General features: G+C 36.9%; 1 protein-coding gene across 1 annotated transcript in view; it reads right to left on the bottom strand.

Annotated features, from left to right (window-relative positions):
* Nucleotides 1-18795, bottom strand: part of UTRN (utrophin) — a 556038-nt gene that overhangs the window by 252976 nt on the left and 284267 nt on the right. The window contains 1 exon segment of the mRNA XM_070376815.1: nucleotides 5984-6173. Coding sequence (XP_070232916.1) covers nucleotides 5984-6173 — 190 coding nt within the window.

Raw genomic sequence — 18795 nt, 5'->3', positions numbered from 1 at the left:
GTCAGTCACTAAGAAAAGGAATCTTTCCTTGATAAGAACCCTGAAAGACTAGATTTTAGAGCCCGAGAAACAGTAGAATTGTCTGACACCAGAGATCCTCATTTTCAATCACTCAGTTACCTTACAGAGCTTCTGATACCGAGGAGAAGAAACTGCCATCCTTTGTAAACGATGTAACAAAACCACAACTTTCTGCAGAGATGTTCTCACCACAGCCATCATTTTAAGTTTACCACACTTCTGCAGACACCTCAGAATTTGCATTATAAATGAAGAGCAATGATCATTTCCTCCCGGTCACTGGACAATGATTTGCCAGTTCTCTGAGCATGCTCGTTTCCAGGAAAGCATTTGAAAAATACAGGGGACTTAGGTGCTAGGCAGAAGGAGGCTGGTATTCCTTCAACTTCTCAATTGAAAAAACATACACAAACGCCACCCAGAAAGCCCCCAGCAGATGCACACAGCCAGGACTTGCTCAGCCCAGCGCGGCCAGACAATGAGGCAAGTTGTCGGGCAGCCAAACGCTGCCTGCTGCTGGGAGAGGAGAGCGCTCAGTAGCCAAAAAGGATATTAAGTGAAACATTAAAGCTGCAGATACAAAGCAGATATCCTCAGGGAACAGAGATTCAACACATCACCAAGATGCATGCCTTGTAGCAGGTTTATATTAAGCGATCCAGTGGCATTCACTCTCTCACTTTAAAGAGAGATGCGTTCGCTACCCGACTAAATGCAGCTCTGGCTGTGTTCTATGGGATGAGTGAATAGAGCCCATGACAAATCTCGAGCAGAACAGAAGGGGACCTGACTCTAAGGATATCAGCCCAGACGTTAAGTGTTAATAAATACCCTCCACGCAGGTCTCAGAACAAGACCATCTGAAACAAAACAAAAAATACATGCCGGGGACTTTACCTAAGATACCCTAAAAGCAGAGTCGTCCATAGGCTCTCAGATGCCTGCTTAGCTAAGAGGAAAGCCATCAGAAATCAAATTTCTAATGTCAGGTTAAGACTCCCCTAATTACACAGTAAGGTTAATAAAAAAAAAAAAAAAAAACAAAGTCTGTAATTGACTACTAACACTCAGATTACCACATTTTCCCTTAGTATCTTCATGATCTTGTTTTATTTGCCATAAAGCTGGTTTTTTTTTTTTTCATAAAGCTGTTTTAATTTTAGAAGACATGATGTACATGTCACATAGACAGAAGAACCCAGTACAGAATTTTGAGGTCTTATGTTTGTGTGTATATATTTCAGATGCATTTTCTAAATACTTCAGCTTTTGAATACCGCAGTAAATATCAACTGACGTAAAGTACTGTTAGGTAATAAGCAAAATAACCCAGAATGATTCCATGACCAGGTTAAAGGGCACAGCCAGAAACAGAAGCCAGACGTTTCTCATTATGTCCTGCTCAAATTAATAACCTGGGTAAGTCTGCATTTTTACCTTTCTGCATCATTGTCATGACTCTTTAAAAGAAAGGCAGCATTTAAAAATATTCGTTTCTCATCTTTTACTTTGTCTGCCTTCTTAATCCTTCATTTTAGCATGATTTAAAGCCCTAAAGTGGGTCTTAGAGGGTTGCGTTTATCAAGCAGCGTTTTTTTTGAGTTTCTGTTTGTCTATTTTTTCCCGGCAGCTGTATACTGAGAACCTATACTGCCTCCTTCTGGAGAGTCTACCAACATCAAAATATCTATACAAAGCCCAACTCGGAAGAGATCATCAAAGAACGAGGTGATTAAAACTAGCAATTTTTTAGGCAAATATATAGACACAGGAAGTAGATTAGTAATTATTTGACAGTCAGAGAATTGGCAACAGAGGATTGACAGCCAAGAGGTATAGGATTTCTTTTTGAGGTGATGAAAATGTTCTAATTTGATTATGATAAAGGTTGCACAGCTCTGTGAATACAGTAAGAACAATTCAATTGTACAACTTAAAGGGATGAAATGGAAGGATTGTAGGGTATGTGGAATGTTAATAAAGCTGTTATAAAAAATGAAGTTGTAATTCCTGTCCCTAAACCAACAGGTGAAGCTTCCACAGTACAGGTAATACTGCCTAAATACCAGAGAGCTGGGTAACAGACAAGATCTGAAATGATCTAAACAACCAAAGTCCACGCCTATGGAAAAGAGGATACAAATTAGGCTGAAAGAGAACACAGGAGACAAAAACAGAATTATCTCAAAGCACATATTATTAGAGAGTAAAAACAGCAACCCCAGAAAGGCAACAGGGCAACAGAATTTTACTCAGGAAAGAATCAAAGCATGTTAATTAATTGGTACTGATAAAATTTAAAGCTTATATTTTGAAATATAATTAAGGTGATGATAATAATATCTAAGAATACAGGCAGGAAAATTAAAGAGTAAATGCATTTGAATTAATAGACAAACTGGGAAATCAATAATAGACTTTCATTCAAAAGCAAAAAAAAAGTTTGTGCATCTTTGGTCAAGTTCTCTCATTTGAATATAGACCCACAGTGACAACTGTGTGCCAGGCATCTCCTCCTGAACATTCCTCAGATGCCGCATTTCCACACAGTCCAAATGGAACTTAGCATCATACTCTGCACTAACTTGCACTGCTTCCCTGACTTTTTCTTTTCCTGTCGTCCCCAATCTCAGATTCTGACACCACCTATCGGTCTTCTCTGTCAATAACCCTTCTCCCACCCTTAGTCTATTCATACTATCAAGTCATTAGGTCTCTCCACCCATGCTGCCTCATTTCTAGTCATTTTCATCCCTGACCAGATGGCTGGAGTATCCTGTTTGGCTGTCATGTCAGTCTTGCCCAATTCAAACACATTCTCCATAAAGTCATCAGTTAGATTCCTACAAAATAAAGTCCCACTGTATCACTCTCTTGCTTAATATTCTTTAAAGACTTCTCTTCTTTGCCACCAGGTTAAAATACAAAATACTTGGCAAGTCATACAAGACTCTCTATGATCTGGACCACTCAGATCTCCAAGAGCTTTTGTCTCCAAAAAGATCAGGTTTTCTCTTGCCAACAGTTCTCTGCTGAGGAGAAAAACCTAACCGCCATGCAGCAGGGCAATGAAACATAAATTCATAAATCCAAGTGATCATTTATTCTTATCAGAAGTGGTATGTATCATGGCATACTCCCAGAAATTAATCTTCATCTTCCCATGTGCTTCCAAACTATGCTTTATCAAAAGTTACCCAAATTCACCTTAAACCAAATACAGAATAAATTTCTTCACCTTTATGAAATATTCCCATGGCCCTGCATCACACTGTGTTAAGACACAAAGCAAGTACAACTAGAGAATGTGTCATGTAAGCAGTTCTACACACAGCCTGGTACACAGAGCACACGCTCGCCGAGGTCCTTACTCCATCGTTTTGTGCACACATGTCCTCCACCACCATCACCACACCAACAGAACATGTGTTTTATAATTCCAAGTGCTTTTCCTCATTCTTTTTCTTCAACAATCTTTCCATTTCCATTTCCAAATAAGTTTTCATTTTTAACTGCCTGTTCACTCACACAAAAGGAGAGTCATTAAAACAAAAATCCAAAGGAAAATTAAAATTCTATTGCATCAAAAATACTAAGCAAATGGTGAGTGAGTGAGTGAGTGAAGTCACTCAGTCGTGTCTGACTCTTTGCAACCCTGTGGACTGTAGCCCACCAGGCTCCTCCGTACATCGAATTCTCCAGGCAAGAATACTGGAGTAGGTTGCCATTTCCTTCTCCAAGAAAACGGTACTAAGTCTAAAACTCATCTACCTATAAGGTACGCAAAGCAAAAAGCAAAGCCATCAATTTTCTTTTTTTAATAAAGTGAAGAGAATGTTTTAAAATTAAGAGCATTTAACAAAGAAGCAAGGGAGTGAAAACTCATGCAAACTACCATAATGTGAAACATTCAAACCATAAATAAATGAATGTGCTTATCTTTAGGTAGAGAGATGTTAATAAGCTTTTAATAAAAGCCCTCTTTATTATTTCTTATGAGACAAAATAGATTATTTTAGTGACATTAAACTAGTTGCAAGAAGCATTTACCATTCATGCTATAATGTATAACAGTAACCTCTTTAGTCAGTAACCTCTTTTTCCTGATGCTGGTTGCCATAAGACAAGTAGTCCTGTGTTAGTTATTTTTATTCAGAAAGATTTTAAACATCTCTATTTATATGTATTTTTTACACAGTTTGAATAATTCATTAAATATTGAGAAGAGTTTTTGGCTATGTAAAAATATATCCCAGGATAAAATGTTTTTAAAGACATTATTACACTCCAAAATAGGTTTGTGTTTTACTGGTGCTCATCAACAAGGTTCACTTCAAGCCTCCTTTGTTCATTGTCTAAAAGGGTTACCTTCTCAAATGCACAACCTGCGTATGTTTGAGTTTAACATCATTATATAAATTGAGTATCTGTGAGCATTATTGGGTCAGACTTATCATTAAATCATAAAAAATAATATATTCTAGCATATAGCCACATTCAGAGCTCTCCATAACCCTCTAAACATGAGATGATAGCTAAATATCTTATCAATTAACATGTATAGTGACCTCATAGGACTCCAGAGGGTAAGACAAAACACACACAAAAAGAACAGATTTATCTTCAACATTTGCCTGCTCATTCTCATTATCAAGACCCAAGGGTATTATGTAATGAATCAATGACTAAAATATAGTAAGTAATGTAAGTAAACAGATTTTTGTTGAATTAATCTTGAGAATTCAACCATCAAACATTCTAATAGTCAATATGCATGGGAATAAGTTATTAATAAGTCTATTCCAAAAGGGTCTTTTTAAAATATTTATAACTTTTTAATGATAATAATTTCAAACAGACAAAATTTGTAAGAATTAGAATTGTTCCAAGAAAGTTTCTGGACCCTTCATCCAGACCCAAATATCTGTTAACATTCTGATATTTTGAGGGAAAAGATTTTCTAAGAAAGAATTCAAAAAAGGTCATCACACTGTATTTCGTAATGATGATGTTTTAGGGCCCAAGGGCAGCAGTCAGTATTTACTTAGAATTTCCACACAGAGTTCTGCATAGGCAACAGTACGGAATAACGTGATCTCTGCCCTTGAAGAACCACATGATCAACTAGGAGAGGAGGAGACAGGCATCCGATGACAATGGATCATGAGTTCACAAGCATCAGAAATAATACCTGTCAAAATGTTGTGAGAATGACATGGCATAAAGAAGTAATCAGATGTAAAACTCTGGTAAACAAGGAGACTTCTCCAATGAAGTTGGTTTAAGACCGAATTCTAAGTGAGAAGGCCTGTGACTGGCAAGAATAGGTCATTCTGCACAAAGAAAATGGGAAATTCAAGGGCACTGAAGAGCTGCACTTGGGGAGGAAAAAAGATTCAGACATGCTTCATAAGATTCCTCAAAACTTCTTTTAAAGGAAAGATTTTGTATTATCATATTTCATGTGGAAGAAAATTTGAACCTCAGACTGCATTCACAATTGTAGTTATCAAGCTTAAGACATAAAAGCAATACCTTCAAGCCTAATATTCTTAGTTGTAAACCAAGCCACAGGGCCTTTGCAGCTTTTATATTAAGTATTTATAATAAATGAAAAAAGAAACAACTTCATATTAAAAGGAAATACCCTGATAAATCAGGTTTCAATAAGGCTAACTGTAATAGGGCTTAAGATGACAGAAAATGGAATAGTTATGAGCCTATAAGTCTAAATAAATAATTATCACTTCCATAAAACAAGGTGTTTTTTTTCCTTAATGATCAACTAAGAGTATTTCATAGACCTCACTTCTGGAAACCAATTATTCACAGAGGAGTATGGATTTCATAACTGAATAAGGTGATAGCCTCACCTTTAAACTGTAATAAATTTTGCATGTAGATGGATCAAAACAGGATGGCAAAAAATTAAAATAGAAGGCACAGTTTCCCATGCACTTGCCTGCATCTGCTGTGTGAGTTCTCTGGCCAGGACAGTGTCCTGAAGAGCATTCTCCCGCTGAGAGGCATCTGCAAGCACATTAACTGTGGTTTCTGCTTCTTGTATCCACTTTAGGAAGTTCTCCAGATCCTTGCGAGAGCTTTGCACTGTCCTTAGCTCAGCCTCCAAGGCACTCTGTCTATCAGCAATGCTGCAAGTAACAAAATGACAGGCACACCTCCATTACTTACAGTGTGACAGGCCACATCAAGCACACCCTAAAGAAAAATTAACACACAGCCTCCAAGCAACCTTTACTTAAGTACCTAATGTAACTAGATCTGTTTCTATGTGTGTCTTGAATAATCCTTAATAGTAATGTAAATTTTGAGAGGAAGGAGTGGGTGAGAGATATAAATATTAACAAAATCATATCCATATCATAAAATAATCATCACATTTTACAACTTGTAATTATACATTGTTAGTCCCCATACATTTTATTCTTCCCTGGTGGTAAAGAATCTACCTGCAATGCGGGAGACCTGAGTTTGATACCTAGGTTGGGAAGAGCCCCTGGAGAAGGGAAGGGCTACCCACTTAAGTATTCTGGTCAGGAGAATTCCATGGACTGTATAGTCCATGAGGTAGCAAAGAGTCGGACACGACTGAGTGACTTCCACCAACACTCAAAAGGTAATATCAATAAATATTCATACATGTGACTAAATGAATTCTAGAAAGAAGTAACATCTGAATAAATGGTTAAGATACAATCAAATTATTTAAAGGACTTACTTTATATATTTTAAACACTTCAGATCAATGCAAATTGGTTCTTTAAGCTGACATAATAATATTCATAAGACATCAGACAATCAAGTTTTTATAAAGCATTCATTAAATCTACACCAGAAATTAAAGCATATATCTTGAAGTTGCATGATGTAAGAGATACACACACCTGTAAATCCAATCTGTAAAACTTCATGTATCTCAAAGCTCCATAAAAAGAAAACAACTTAATTTACGAATGGACACCAACAAGTTCACTCCTAAGTATTTAAACTCAAGAGAACTGAAAATACATATCCACACAAAAACTTGTACACAAATGCACCATTACTTATTTAGAAGAGTCAAATAAAAGAATTGACCCAAACATCCATCAATTGAGAGAGGATGTGCTAAACAAAATGTAGTATATTCATCCATGAAATATTATTGCATCATAAAAAGGAATGATATACTGATACATGCTCAATATGGATGGACCTAGAAAGCATTCTGCCAAGTGAAAAAAACAGATGTAAAAGGCCATATATTTTGTGATTTCATGTATATGAAATTTTTAAGAGGACCAAATCCATAGAAGGAGAAAGTATATTAGTTGTTGAGTAGGACTGGAAGGTAAAAGAAAACGGGGATTGACTTGCTAATGGTTGTGGGTTTCTTTGGGGAGTGATTAAATGTTCTGAAATTTAGAGTGTTGTGATGAAGCACAACAGGGAAAAGATACTAAAAGCCACTGGGTTGTACACTTTAAAAGGGTGAATTTCATAAACTATCATAAACTATACCACAATTTAAAAATCAGCACATGTAATAAGATCTTATGTACATATTTTTTCCAACTGTCCATCCACTCATTCATCCATTCACCATCATCCATCCATCTGTATATACAAATAGAGGGAGAAAGGTCTGGAACACTAACTTAACATTAAAATAGTTCCAGGTGCTGGATTCTAGTGTGGTTTATTTCCTATTAGAACTTTTCTGCATTCTTTGAATTTACAATAAACAAGCATCTTTCTTACATATCAATAAATGCATTCATTTAAAAATGGATGAAAATTTTAAATAGACATATCAACATAGACGATAAATGGATAGCAAAAAAAAAAATCACATGAAAAGATGCTCAGCATCATTAATCATCAGAAAAATGTAAACTCAAACCACAATGAGCTATCACTACATATTAGAATGGCTTTAAGAAAATGACCAAACCAACGGCTGGTAACATTACAAAGTGTAATGACTGCAACTCTCACAGTTGATGGCAGGAGTATAAAATGGTACAACCATCCTGAAAAAGTCTGGCAGTGCCATGCACTTAAAGATACAAGCTAGGAATCCTATTCCCAAGTATTTACCCAAGAGAAATGAAAACACATGTCCACACAAAATTTAAATGCAAATGTTCATAGCAGCTTTATTCATAATGGTCTAAAGCTGACAATAACTCAAATATCATCAACCCATAAATAGATAAATTGGGGCATATGCATGTAATGGAATACTACTGAGCAGTAAAAATATAAATGCTAAAGAAGGATGCAACAACATGGGTGGAACCTCAAATGCATTTTGCTAAGTGGAAGACGCCAGACATAAAAGCTACATACTGTGATCCCATTTACACAACATTTTGGAATGTCATCAACGTCATCTCAACACTTACTTTTGAAAAATCTCCAACAGTGTTTGGCTGCCTACAGAACAAATTGAAATTGCTTTCCTGGAACTCAATAATAATCCTCCATAATCTATCACTAATTTACTTTTCCAGCTTTACCTAGTACTTCATTCCAATGATTCAAATAAAAGTGGGAGATTCCTTTTCCTCTAGAATATTTTTAATACCATGTCCACATAAAAATTTTATACTCACATAAAAATGTCCTCCTGCAGTGATGAAAGAAATCAAAGATGACACAAATAGATGGAAAACTATACCATGTTCATGGATCGGAAGAATAAATATAGTGAAAATGAGCATACTACCCAAAGCAATCTATAGATTCAATGCAATCCCTATCAAGCTACCAACGGTATTTTTCATAGAACTAGAACACATAATTTCACAATCTGTATGGAAATAGAATAAAACTTCAAATAGCCAAAGCAATCTTGAGAAAGAAGAATGAAACTGGAGGAATCAACCTACCTGACTTCAGACTATACTACAAAGCTACAGTCATCAAGACAGTATGGTACTGGCACAAAGACAGAAATATAGATCAATGGAACAAAGTAGAAAGCCCAGAGATAAATAAATCCATGCACATATGGACACTTTATCTTTGACAAAGGAGGCAAGAATATACAATGGAGAAAAGATAATCTCTTTAACAAGAGGTGCTGGGAAAACTGGTCAACCACCTGTAAAAGAATGAAACTAGAACACTTTCTAACACCATACACAAAAATAAACTCAAAATGGATTAAAAGATCTAAATGGAAGACCAGAAACTATAAAACTCCTAGAAGAAAACATAGGCAAAACACTTTCTGACATAAATCACAGCAGGATCCTCTATGACTCACCTCCCAGAATAATGGAAATAAAAGCAAAAATAAACAAATGGAAACTAATTAAACTTAAAAACTTTTGGACAAGAAAGGAAACTATATGCAAGGTGAAAAGACAGCCTTCAGAATGGGAGAACATAATAGCAAATGAAGCAACTGACAAAGACTTAATCTTAAAAATATACCAGCAGCTCATGCAGCTCAATGCCAGAAAAATAAACAGCCCAATCAAAAAATGGGCCAAAGAACTAAACAGACATTTCTACAAAAAAGACATACAGATGGCTAACAAACACGTGAAAAGATGCTCAACATCACTCATTATCAGAGAAATGCAAATCAAAACCACAATGAGGTACCATGTCATGCCTGTCAGAATGGCTGCTATCAAAAAGTCTACAAACAATAAATGCTGGAGAGGATGCAGAGAAAAAGGAACCCTCTTACACCGTTGGTGGGAATGCAAACTAATACAGCCACTATGGAGAACAGTGTGGAGATTCCTTAAAAAACTGGAAAGAGAACTGCCATCTGACCCAGCAATCCCACTCCTGTGCATATACACCAAGGAAACCAGAATTGAAAGAGACACGTATACCTCAATGTTCATCGCAGCACTGTTTACAATAGCTAAGACGTGGAAGTAACCTAGGTGTCCATCAGCAGACAAATGGATAAGAAAGCTATGGTTTTACATATACACAATGGAATATTACTCAGCTATTAAAAAGAACATATTTGAATCAGTTCTAATGGGGTGGATGAAACTGGAGCCTATTAAACAGAGTGAAGTAAGTCAGAAAGAAAAACACCAATACAGTACATTAACGCATATATATGGAATTTAGAAAGATGGTAAAAACGACCCTATATGCAAGACAGCAAAAGAGACACAGATATAAAGAACAGACTTTTGGACTCTGTGGGAGAAGGCGAGGAGGAGATGATTTGAGAGAATAGCACTGAAACATGTATATTACCATATGTGAAACAGATCACCAGTCCAAGTTTGATGCATTGAAACACTCAAAGCCAGTGCGCTGAGACAACCCTGAGGGATGGGATGGGGAGGGATATGAGAGAGGGGGTTCAGGATGGGGTACACATGTATACCCATGGCTGATTCATGTCAATGTATGGCAAAAACCACCATAATATTGTAAAGTAATTAGCCTCCAATTAAAATAAATAAACTAATTTGAAAAAATATATGTCCTTCTGACTATCTTCACCTATCAAAATCCTTCCAGTCCTTTAAGGGTTAAGGACTACTTCCTCCAAAACATCTCAGTCTAATTAGGTTTCCTTGCCCAGAGTTCATAAAAGGTCAAAACTCCTCTTCAGAAATTTATCACATGTATCCTGAAAAAACCCTTAGACTGTGATCTTATCTCACTCTTACATTTTACTTTAACTATATCATAGAGATTTCTTGTCTTCCTCCCAGTTCCATAAACACACAATAGGCAAAAGCAGTCTTTTGCACCTCCATATTTCTCAGAGTCTTTATTACAGCATTCTGTGTAAGTTGTTCAGTGATGCCATGGACTGTAGTTCACCAGGCACCTCTGTCCATGGAATTCTCCAGGAAAGAATACTGGAGTGGGTAGCCACTTCTCTCTCCAGGGCATCTTCCTGACACAGGGATCAAACACAAGTCTCCTGCATTGCAGGCATATTCTCTACCATATGAGCTACAGGTAAGTCACTATTATAGCATTATAATAGCATTTATAAAATAATGAAAATCTTTTTATAACAGGACTTCAAAATTACCTCCCAAATACCACTTTTCAAGAAGCTACAGAGTGAAGGCCTCTAGAATATTCAGTTTGTAAATCCAGAAAGAAGACAATATATTAAGAAGCATAAAAACAAGAAAACCAACACATGGAGAAGCAAACAGGTTCTCACGTTAATGGTGAAAGGAGATCTCAGACAAAGGGTTATATATTCAAATTGGATCAGATGAAGCCTGTCTTCATCATACCAACTGCTCTGTTTCTCGTTTCAATTTGACAAAATTAACAAAGAAGATACTCCAGCAAAACAGTCTTGAAAAGTGGACAAACCCAGGTGTTATTATGGGTACACAGGTTAAGCTTGTGAAAAGTACTGTAATTTTAACTTATGTGTCATATGTCAAATATGTTGAGGTCTGCACTCTCTTTACATTAGTATGACATTAAAATCAACTTCACATCCTAACAGAAAAAAAAAAAAGGACAAAAACAAATAAACAAAAAACTCCATGAGATCCTATGAGGAAAACACAGAAAATCCCTAGGATAATGCCTGTGCACCAGGCTTTGAAAACTGTCTCCAGAAGAGATGTCTGCAAGAAAAATTATTAGAAGTGATAGACTGCTTAATGTGATTGACCTTGTAGGAAATTGTACTGTCAGGCCATGGAAAATGTGGGAAGAATTAGCAATAGGTGCAAAGAAAACTAAGTATATAAAAACAAGGCAGTTATTAATTTCAGGTAAAATAAAGAAAGAAACAAAATTATAGTAAATGTCAGTGCATGGCTGTTAATGATGCTTAGACAGACATAATACTGTCAACATTGAATATCTGCTTCTCTAAAAATTCAATGATAAGACGATACAGACACTATGGAAAACAATATGGCAAGTCCTCAAAAAATTAAAAATAGAATTAACATGATCAAGCAAGGAGAGGAAAAATGTTGCCCCTAGGGAGAGGGCTGTGGTGAGTACTGAGAGAACCACTGTAAGTCCCCTACACGTGAACCTCAGGTTGCAAACCTTCAAAGATGCAAATGTGCATTTCCATGTCTAGTCATGAAAGCTAGTTCACATGCCTGGCATACTTTGCATGTGCGTGCATGCATCCTCTACAAGTGGCTGTTCTTATGTACTTTACTGCACAGTGCTGTGTAGAGTACGGTAGTATGGTACCTTTATTTCAAGCCCAGAATGACTGGAAACAAGCACACAAGAGGCAGTGATGTAGCTGGGACTACTCAACTTTTCAAGGTACTGTACAGTAAAATTAAAAGTGTCTATTTTTTGTGTTTGCTTGTTTTTTATGTATTATTTGTGGGGAAAGTGTTTTAAACCTATTACAATATAGTACTATATAGCTGATTGGGTTAGTTAGGTACCTACACTAACTTCATTGGAATTAACAAGCAAATTGGGCTTATGAACATGCTCTCAGAACAGAACTCATTTGTTTGGAGGGGATTACTGTATTATAAATCTTTCAATTTTTAAAGAATTTTTAATCATATGCATGTATTTCTTTTTAATATTTAGAAGTTATCCACCAGAATTTGTGTGGTTGGTGGTGATGGTGTTTAGTCTTCCACCTAACCCTGCCCATATTTTCAATTATTAAAACATCAACTAAAAAAAAATACTAAGAATAGCCAAAGGCTGCACCAAAAAAAGTATCAGAATTAAAGGAGTACACATGCACAAGTAATCAACCACGAGCAAATGATTCTAATTTTAAGAACATTCATACAAAATTTAGTCATTATAAATTTAGCAGACTATTCTTATTTTAAGAACACATAAAATTTAGTAGTTATAAAATTTAGTGAAGTCAAACACTTTCATTTTACATAATAAGTGTCCTATATTCTTAAGAATAAAGATGTACATAACATGTACATAACAGGTTATGTGGCAAACAGCTAATGTAAAAATCACATCATTACAGATTAGCTCTATTAAATCCTAAGAATGCCCAGACTAGGGAAGAAGGAAGAGGACACAAACGTCTAAGAACCTCATGGGTGAACTCAGAGAGTCTCTATATAAGAGTCATTTATATACTTAACAAGCATGAAGGACTAGCCTAGCAGGGGAGGTGAAAAGTATAAAATGATGCTTCAAAGGAAAAGGGAGGTAAGAGGATCATAAGCACTTGACCTTAGACAGTACTGGATCCACTGAGCTGCATTAATACCAGCAGCACACTCTGGTAACCAGCAGAACATTCTGAATTCAGAAACTAGGGCATTTACTATATAACTGTCAAATTATCTACTAGTCATCAGTGGAAAAAGAGATTGTCCTTTAAATATATTCACTTTGTAGGAAATTGCTGCAAAATAACTTTTAGGCAATGGTTAAGAGACATCTACTTTGTCGGTTACTAAAGCAAAAAGAACTGAACTGAACTGACAGTAAAAAGAATACAGGTTTTGAATCAAGGCAGATATGGCTCCACCACTAACTAGCTGTAAAAGCTAGGGCAGTGCCCACCTCCTCCCACATAATTTTCATCATAAAGTCCACTTGGCACCTAGGTTTTCCATGGTCTGAGCCTTGCTTACTTCTCCTAAGATTATTTAATCACTCCAAGCCTCATGCTTTATCTACCTACAAAAATGAACCAATGACTAACCCTCAAAGTGGTTGCTATTTCACATTTAGAGCTTTATTTTTTACTTTAAATATCCTTCTTTACTCCTCCCTCCTCCCACTGACTTTTCCCTTTCCGCCTGGTTAATTTCTACTTCCCTTTCAGAACCGGGTACAGACACCTTCCAAACCTATGGTATCTCATTCCCACAGTTTCTTTAATGCTGGCTATTAGCAGGTCATTGCTACTGTAACAACAAATCACCACAAATACAGTGGCTTAAAAGATTTTCCCTAATTTGGTGAAATACTAGGAAATTAATTTTATTTATAGGATGCAAATGTGCACTTTAATAATAAATGTCCTGGGGGATTTTTTAAATTCACAAATATCTGGTGTCATATTTTCTTACCATGATCATAACCAACTACTAAAAATAGTGAATACACAGAAAACTAAATTCTGTGTACAGAAGTCCAAATTATCTTCATGTTATTATAATAAATACACATTTTAAAATCACAATCACAGTATTTATATTATAGTCTTATTTTTGAAACTAATATAAGTTCATATGATATTTCTAACAGAGCATAGCTCAAAGGTATCAGTTCTCCACATCACTCATTTCATTCTTTTTTTAAAATGTCTAGAAAAGTTACACTGGACACTACAAAATACTACAAGAATCTTTTACTTATTTTCAAGGAATTTCACATCATTTATCATAATACCATAAGGCAAAAAAAGTCACTAAAATTAGAGGCCCAGGAGTCTGTATGCACACTACAGGACATAGGCTAAGTTACTTTTACTACCATTTGTACACTGTTCTCAGAAGGAAACCACCTAATTTTACCACCTCTGCTATTTACTAGATATATGCTTTGGGGTAAACCACTCAATCTCCAATTTTCTATGGAGCTTGGGCTAGTTGAGTAAAGGGCTCATGTCAGAATCAGAATCTCTAGGGGTCCTTTGAAAACTGCAAAGGCCACCAGAGATTATAAAACCCACTGCAAGAGTTTATCCATTCTCACTCCATCCCTAGTCTCAAATTCAGCTTCATGAAGAATCACTGCATGTAAATAAAATGTTACTGATGGGAATGGATATGTGGTGCAGACAGCAAAGAGGTCAGGAAGCACTAATGTGCAAGATTCAGTCCTAACATCACATCCAGCACTGAATTTACACTAGGCCACGATTCTCAATGCAGAGCTCCTATCTGGCACTCCTGGTTGCTACATCTCAAGAAAGATCAGAACAGAGCTGGAGGAAGTTCTGAGAAATGTAAATGAGAGGGTATAGCAGAAGGAACACTGGCAATGAATCGGAAATAGTTTTAAGTTCAGGAAATTGTGGCTACTAGATAAAGATACAGAAGGTTTTTTTTTTAATCTTTCAAAATCCACAAATCATAAAGCATAAAGATAGGCTGAAAATCTAAAATACACAAGTTTTGATGTTTAGAAGGATAATTTTAGCAGAAATAAAAAGTTTTTGTTCACACAGAAGTAACAGATTATAGAATTCTTTAGAGGAAGAAATGGTACAGAACAAAAGTATAATAACTTACCATAAAAGATTTATGGAATGCATGGGTGACCAATTTATAAGGTTCATATTAAAAGGAACTGGGATTTTTAAAATGCAAATGCTTATTTTTTAAAGAAAAGTCTGTTATACAAGCAACTAGCTGATATGCTACAAAATAGCTTACAGTCATTTTGCAGCATTACAAAACATGGTCACCCACATAACTGACTTTTTTAAAATGTGATTTTAAATGTTAAATAATACCTCATTTTTTAATCTATAAGATATAATATTGTTTAATATGCACGTGCTTATCATTAGTCTAAAGAATGTCTGAACGTAAATAGGTGAATCTTTTGTTTTTTTAAAGACTTCAATGGAAAAGAATGTCTTAGCAAATCTAGAGATGTGTCTTGCTAAATTTTGGTATACTTTAAAGGCGACCTTTACAGTCACATGAGATTTAAATACATTTTTCTCTTCTACAGTGGAAAGTAGTAGCATCAGTAGTTTGAGTGGCATGTATAAAACTTGCAATGAAACAATTCCTTAAGCTTTCCAATGAGTACCTTCACAAGGTAATTTGTCCTTTGGTGTATAAAATATCATTTAACTAGGAAATATATTAAAAGCATGCTTTAATGCAGTGAGGAAATGCAGTGGATTTGACGATGAATTAGTCACTGGAGACATTCCCAACCCTCTATGGCATTTTGTGACCAATCTTTGTTACCTAAATATTGGGTTCTCATCAAACACTTAAAAATTCACTCCACTGAATTTAAGGACATTGTTCTAAGATGCCAATGCCACATCACTTGGAAGCTTAAGAGAAGTTCCCCATTCCCACTGCATAAATATTCAAGACAGAACTATTTCCCTGTGAGGATTCAGCACTGCTGCTGCTGCTGCTAAGTCGCTTCAGTAATGTCCAACTCTTCACGACCCCATGGACTGCAGCCCACCAGCCTCCTCCGTCCATGGGATTTTCCAGGAAAGAGTACTGCAGTGGGTTGCCATTGCCTTCTCCAGAGGATTCAGAACACCACATCCTATTTCCCTTTGCACTAAGTCAATTCAGTTCAGTCGCTGAGTAGTGTCCAACTCTTTGTGACCCCATGAATCACAGCACGCCAGGCCTCCCTGTCCATCACCAACTCCCGGAGTTTACCCAAACTCATGTCCATCGAGTCGGTGATGCCATCCAGCCATCTCATCCTCTGTCGTCCCCTTCTCCTCCTGCCCCCAATCCCTCCCAGCATCAGGGTCTTCTCTAATGAGTCAACTCTTTGCATGAGGTGGCCAAAGTATTGGAGTTTCAGCTTCAAAATCAGTCCTTCCAATGAACACCCAGGCCTGATCTCCTTTAGGATGGACTGGTTGGATCTCCTTGCAGTCCAAGGGACTCTCAAGAGTCTTCTCCAACACCACAGTTCAAAAGCATCAATTCTTCGGCGCTCAGCCTTCTTCACAGTCCAACTCTCACATCCATATGTGACCAATGGAAAAACCACAGCCTTGAGTAGACAGACCTTTGTTGGCAAAGTAATGTCTCTGCTTTTGAATATGCTATCTAGGTTGGTCATAACTTTCCTTCCAAGGAGTAAGCGTCTTTGAATTTCATGGCTGCAGTCACCATCTGCAGTGATTTTGGAGCCCAGAAAAATAAAGTCTGACACTGTTTCCACTGTTTCCCCATCTATTTCCCATGAAGTGATGGGACCAGATGCCATGATCTTAGCTTTCTAAATGTTGAGTTTTAAGCCAACTTTTTCACTCTCCTCTTTCACTTTCATCAAGAGGCTTTTTGGTTCCTCTTCACTCTGCCATAAAGGTGGTGTCATCTGCATATCTGAGGTTATTGATACTTCTCCCGGCAATCTTGATTCCAGCGTGTGTTTCTTCCAGCCCAGCATTTCTCATGATGTACTCTGCATAGAAGTTAAATAAACAGGGTGACAATATACAGCCTTGACGTACTCCTTTTCCTATTTGGAACCAGTCTGTTGTTCCATGTCCAGTTCTAACTGTTGCTTCCTGACTTAAATACAAATTTCTCAAGAGGCAGGTCAGGTGGTCTGGTATTCCCATCTCTTTCAGAATTTTCCACAGTTTATTGTGATCCACACAATCAAAGGCTTTGGCATAGTCAATAAAGCAGAAATAGATGTTTTTCTGGAACTCTCTTGCTTTTTCCATGATCCAACGGATGTTGGCAATTTGATCTCTGATTCCTCTGCCTTTTCCAAAACCAGCTTGAACATCTGGAAGTTCACAGTTTACGTATTGCTGAAGCCTGGCTTGGAGAATTTTGAGCATTACTTTACTAGCATGTGAGATGCGTGCAATTGTGCGGTATTTTAAGCATTCTTTGGCATTGCCTTTCTTTGGGACTGGAATGAAAACTGACCTTTTCCAGTCCTGTGGCCACTGCTGAGTTTTCCACATTTGTTCATATATTGAGTGCAGCACTTTCACAGCATCACCTTTCAGGATTTGAAATAGCTCAACTGGAATTCCATCACGTCCACTAGCTTTGTTTGTAGTGATGCTTCCTAAGGCCCACTTGACTTCACATTCCAGGATGTCTGGCTCTAGGTCAGTGATCACACCATCGTGATTATTTGGGTCGTGAAAATTGTTTTTGTACAGTTCTTCTGTGTATTCTTGCTACCCCTTCTTAATATCTTCTGCTTCTGTTAAGTCCATACCATTTCTGTCCTTTATCGAGCCCATCTTTGCATGAAATGTTCCCTTGGTATCTCTAATTTTCTTGAAGAGATCTCTAGTCTTTCCCATTCTGTTGTTTTCCTCTATTTCTTGGCACTGATTGCTGAGGAAGGCTTTCTTATCTCTCCTTGCTATTCTTTGGAACTCTACATTCAGATGCTTATATCTTTCCTTTTCTCCTTTGCTTTTTGCTTCTCTTCTTTTCACAGCTATTTGTAAGGCCTCCCCAGACAGCCATTTTGCTTTTTTGCATTTCTTTTCCATGGGGATGGTCTTGATCCCTGTCTCCTGTACAATGTCACAAACCTCCGTCCATAGTTCATTAGGCACTCTGTCTATCAGATCTAGTCCCTTAAATCTATTTCTCGCTTCCACTGTATAATCATAAGGAATTTGATTTAGGTCATACCTGAATGGTCTAGTGGTTTTCCATACTTTCTTCAATTTAAGTCTGAATTTGGCAATAAGGAGTTCATGATCTGAGCCACAGTCAGCTACCAGGCTTGTTTTTGCTGACTGTATAGAGCTTGTCCATCTTTGGCTGCTAAGAATTTAATTTCACTAAGTCACTACAAAATATTTGATCTTCATTAGCCAGCCAATACTGAACCATACCTCAACACTACTCCACACCTTCCCCAATCTACCCTCAAAACCCTTCTTCCATTAAACCTGGAAACCTATCCTACTACTGGCAGACTCCTCAGATTAATCCCTTCACCTTGTCAACTGAAAATGGTTTCCGTAAGGCCATGAATTTATCTGAACTTTTAAAAAGCTTTTTCTTTTTTCTCTGGAACCTTATATGCCTGGGGTAAAGCATTCACATGAGGGTCTGCCTCCTTCGCATGGTTGCTTTCCAAGCCATTGTTCTCCTATCTTCCAGACAAAATCTCACTCCTTCA

This window comes from Bos mutus, chromosome 9 (assembly GCF_027580195.1).
Source record: "Bos mutus isolate GX-2022 chromosome 9, NWIPB_WYAK_1.1, whole genome shotgun sequence".
In the NCBI taxonomy this organism is placed as follows: Eukaryota; Metazoa; Chordata; class Mammalia; order Artiodactyla; family Bovidae; genus Bos; species Bos mutus.
This window is presented reverse-complemented; position numbering and strand designations above follow the sequence as displayed.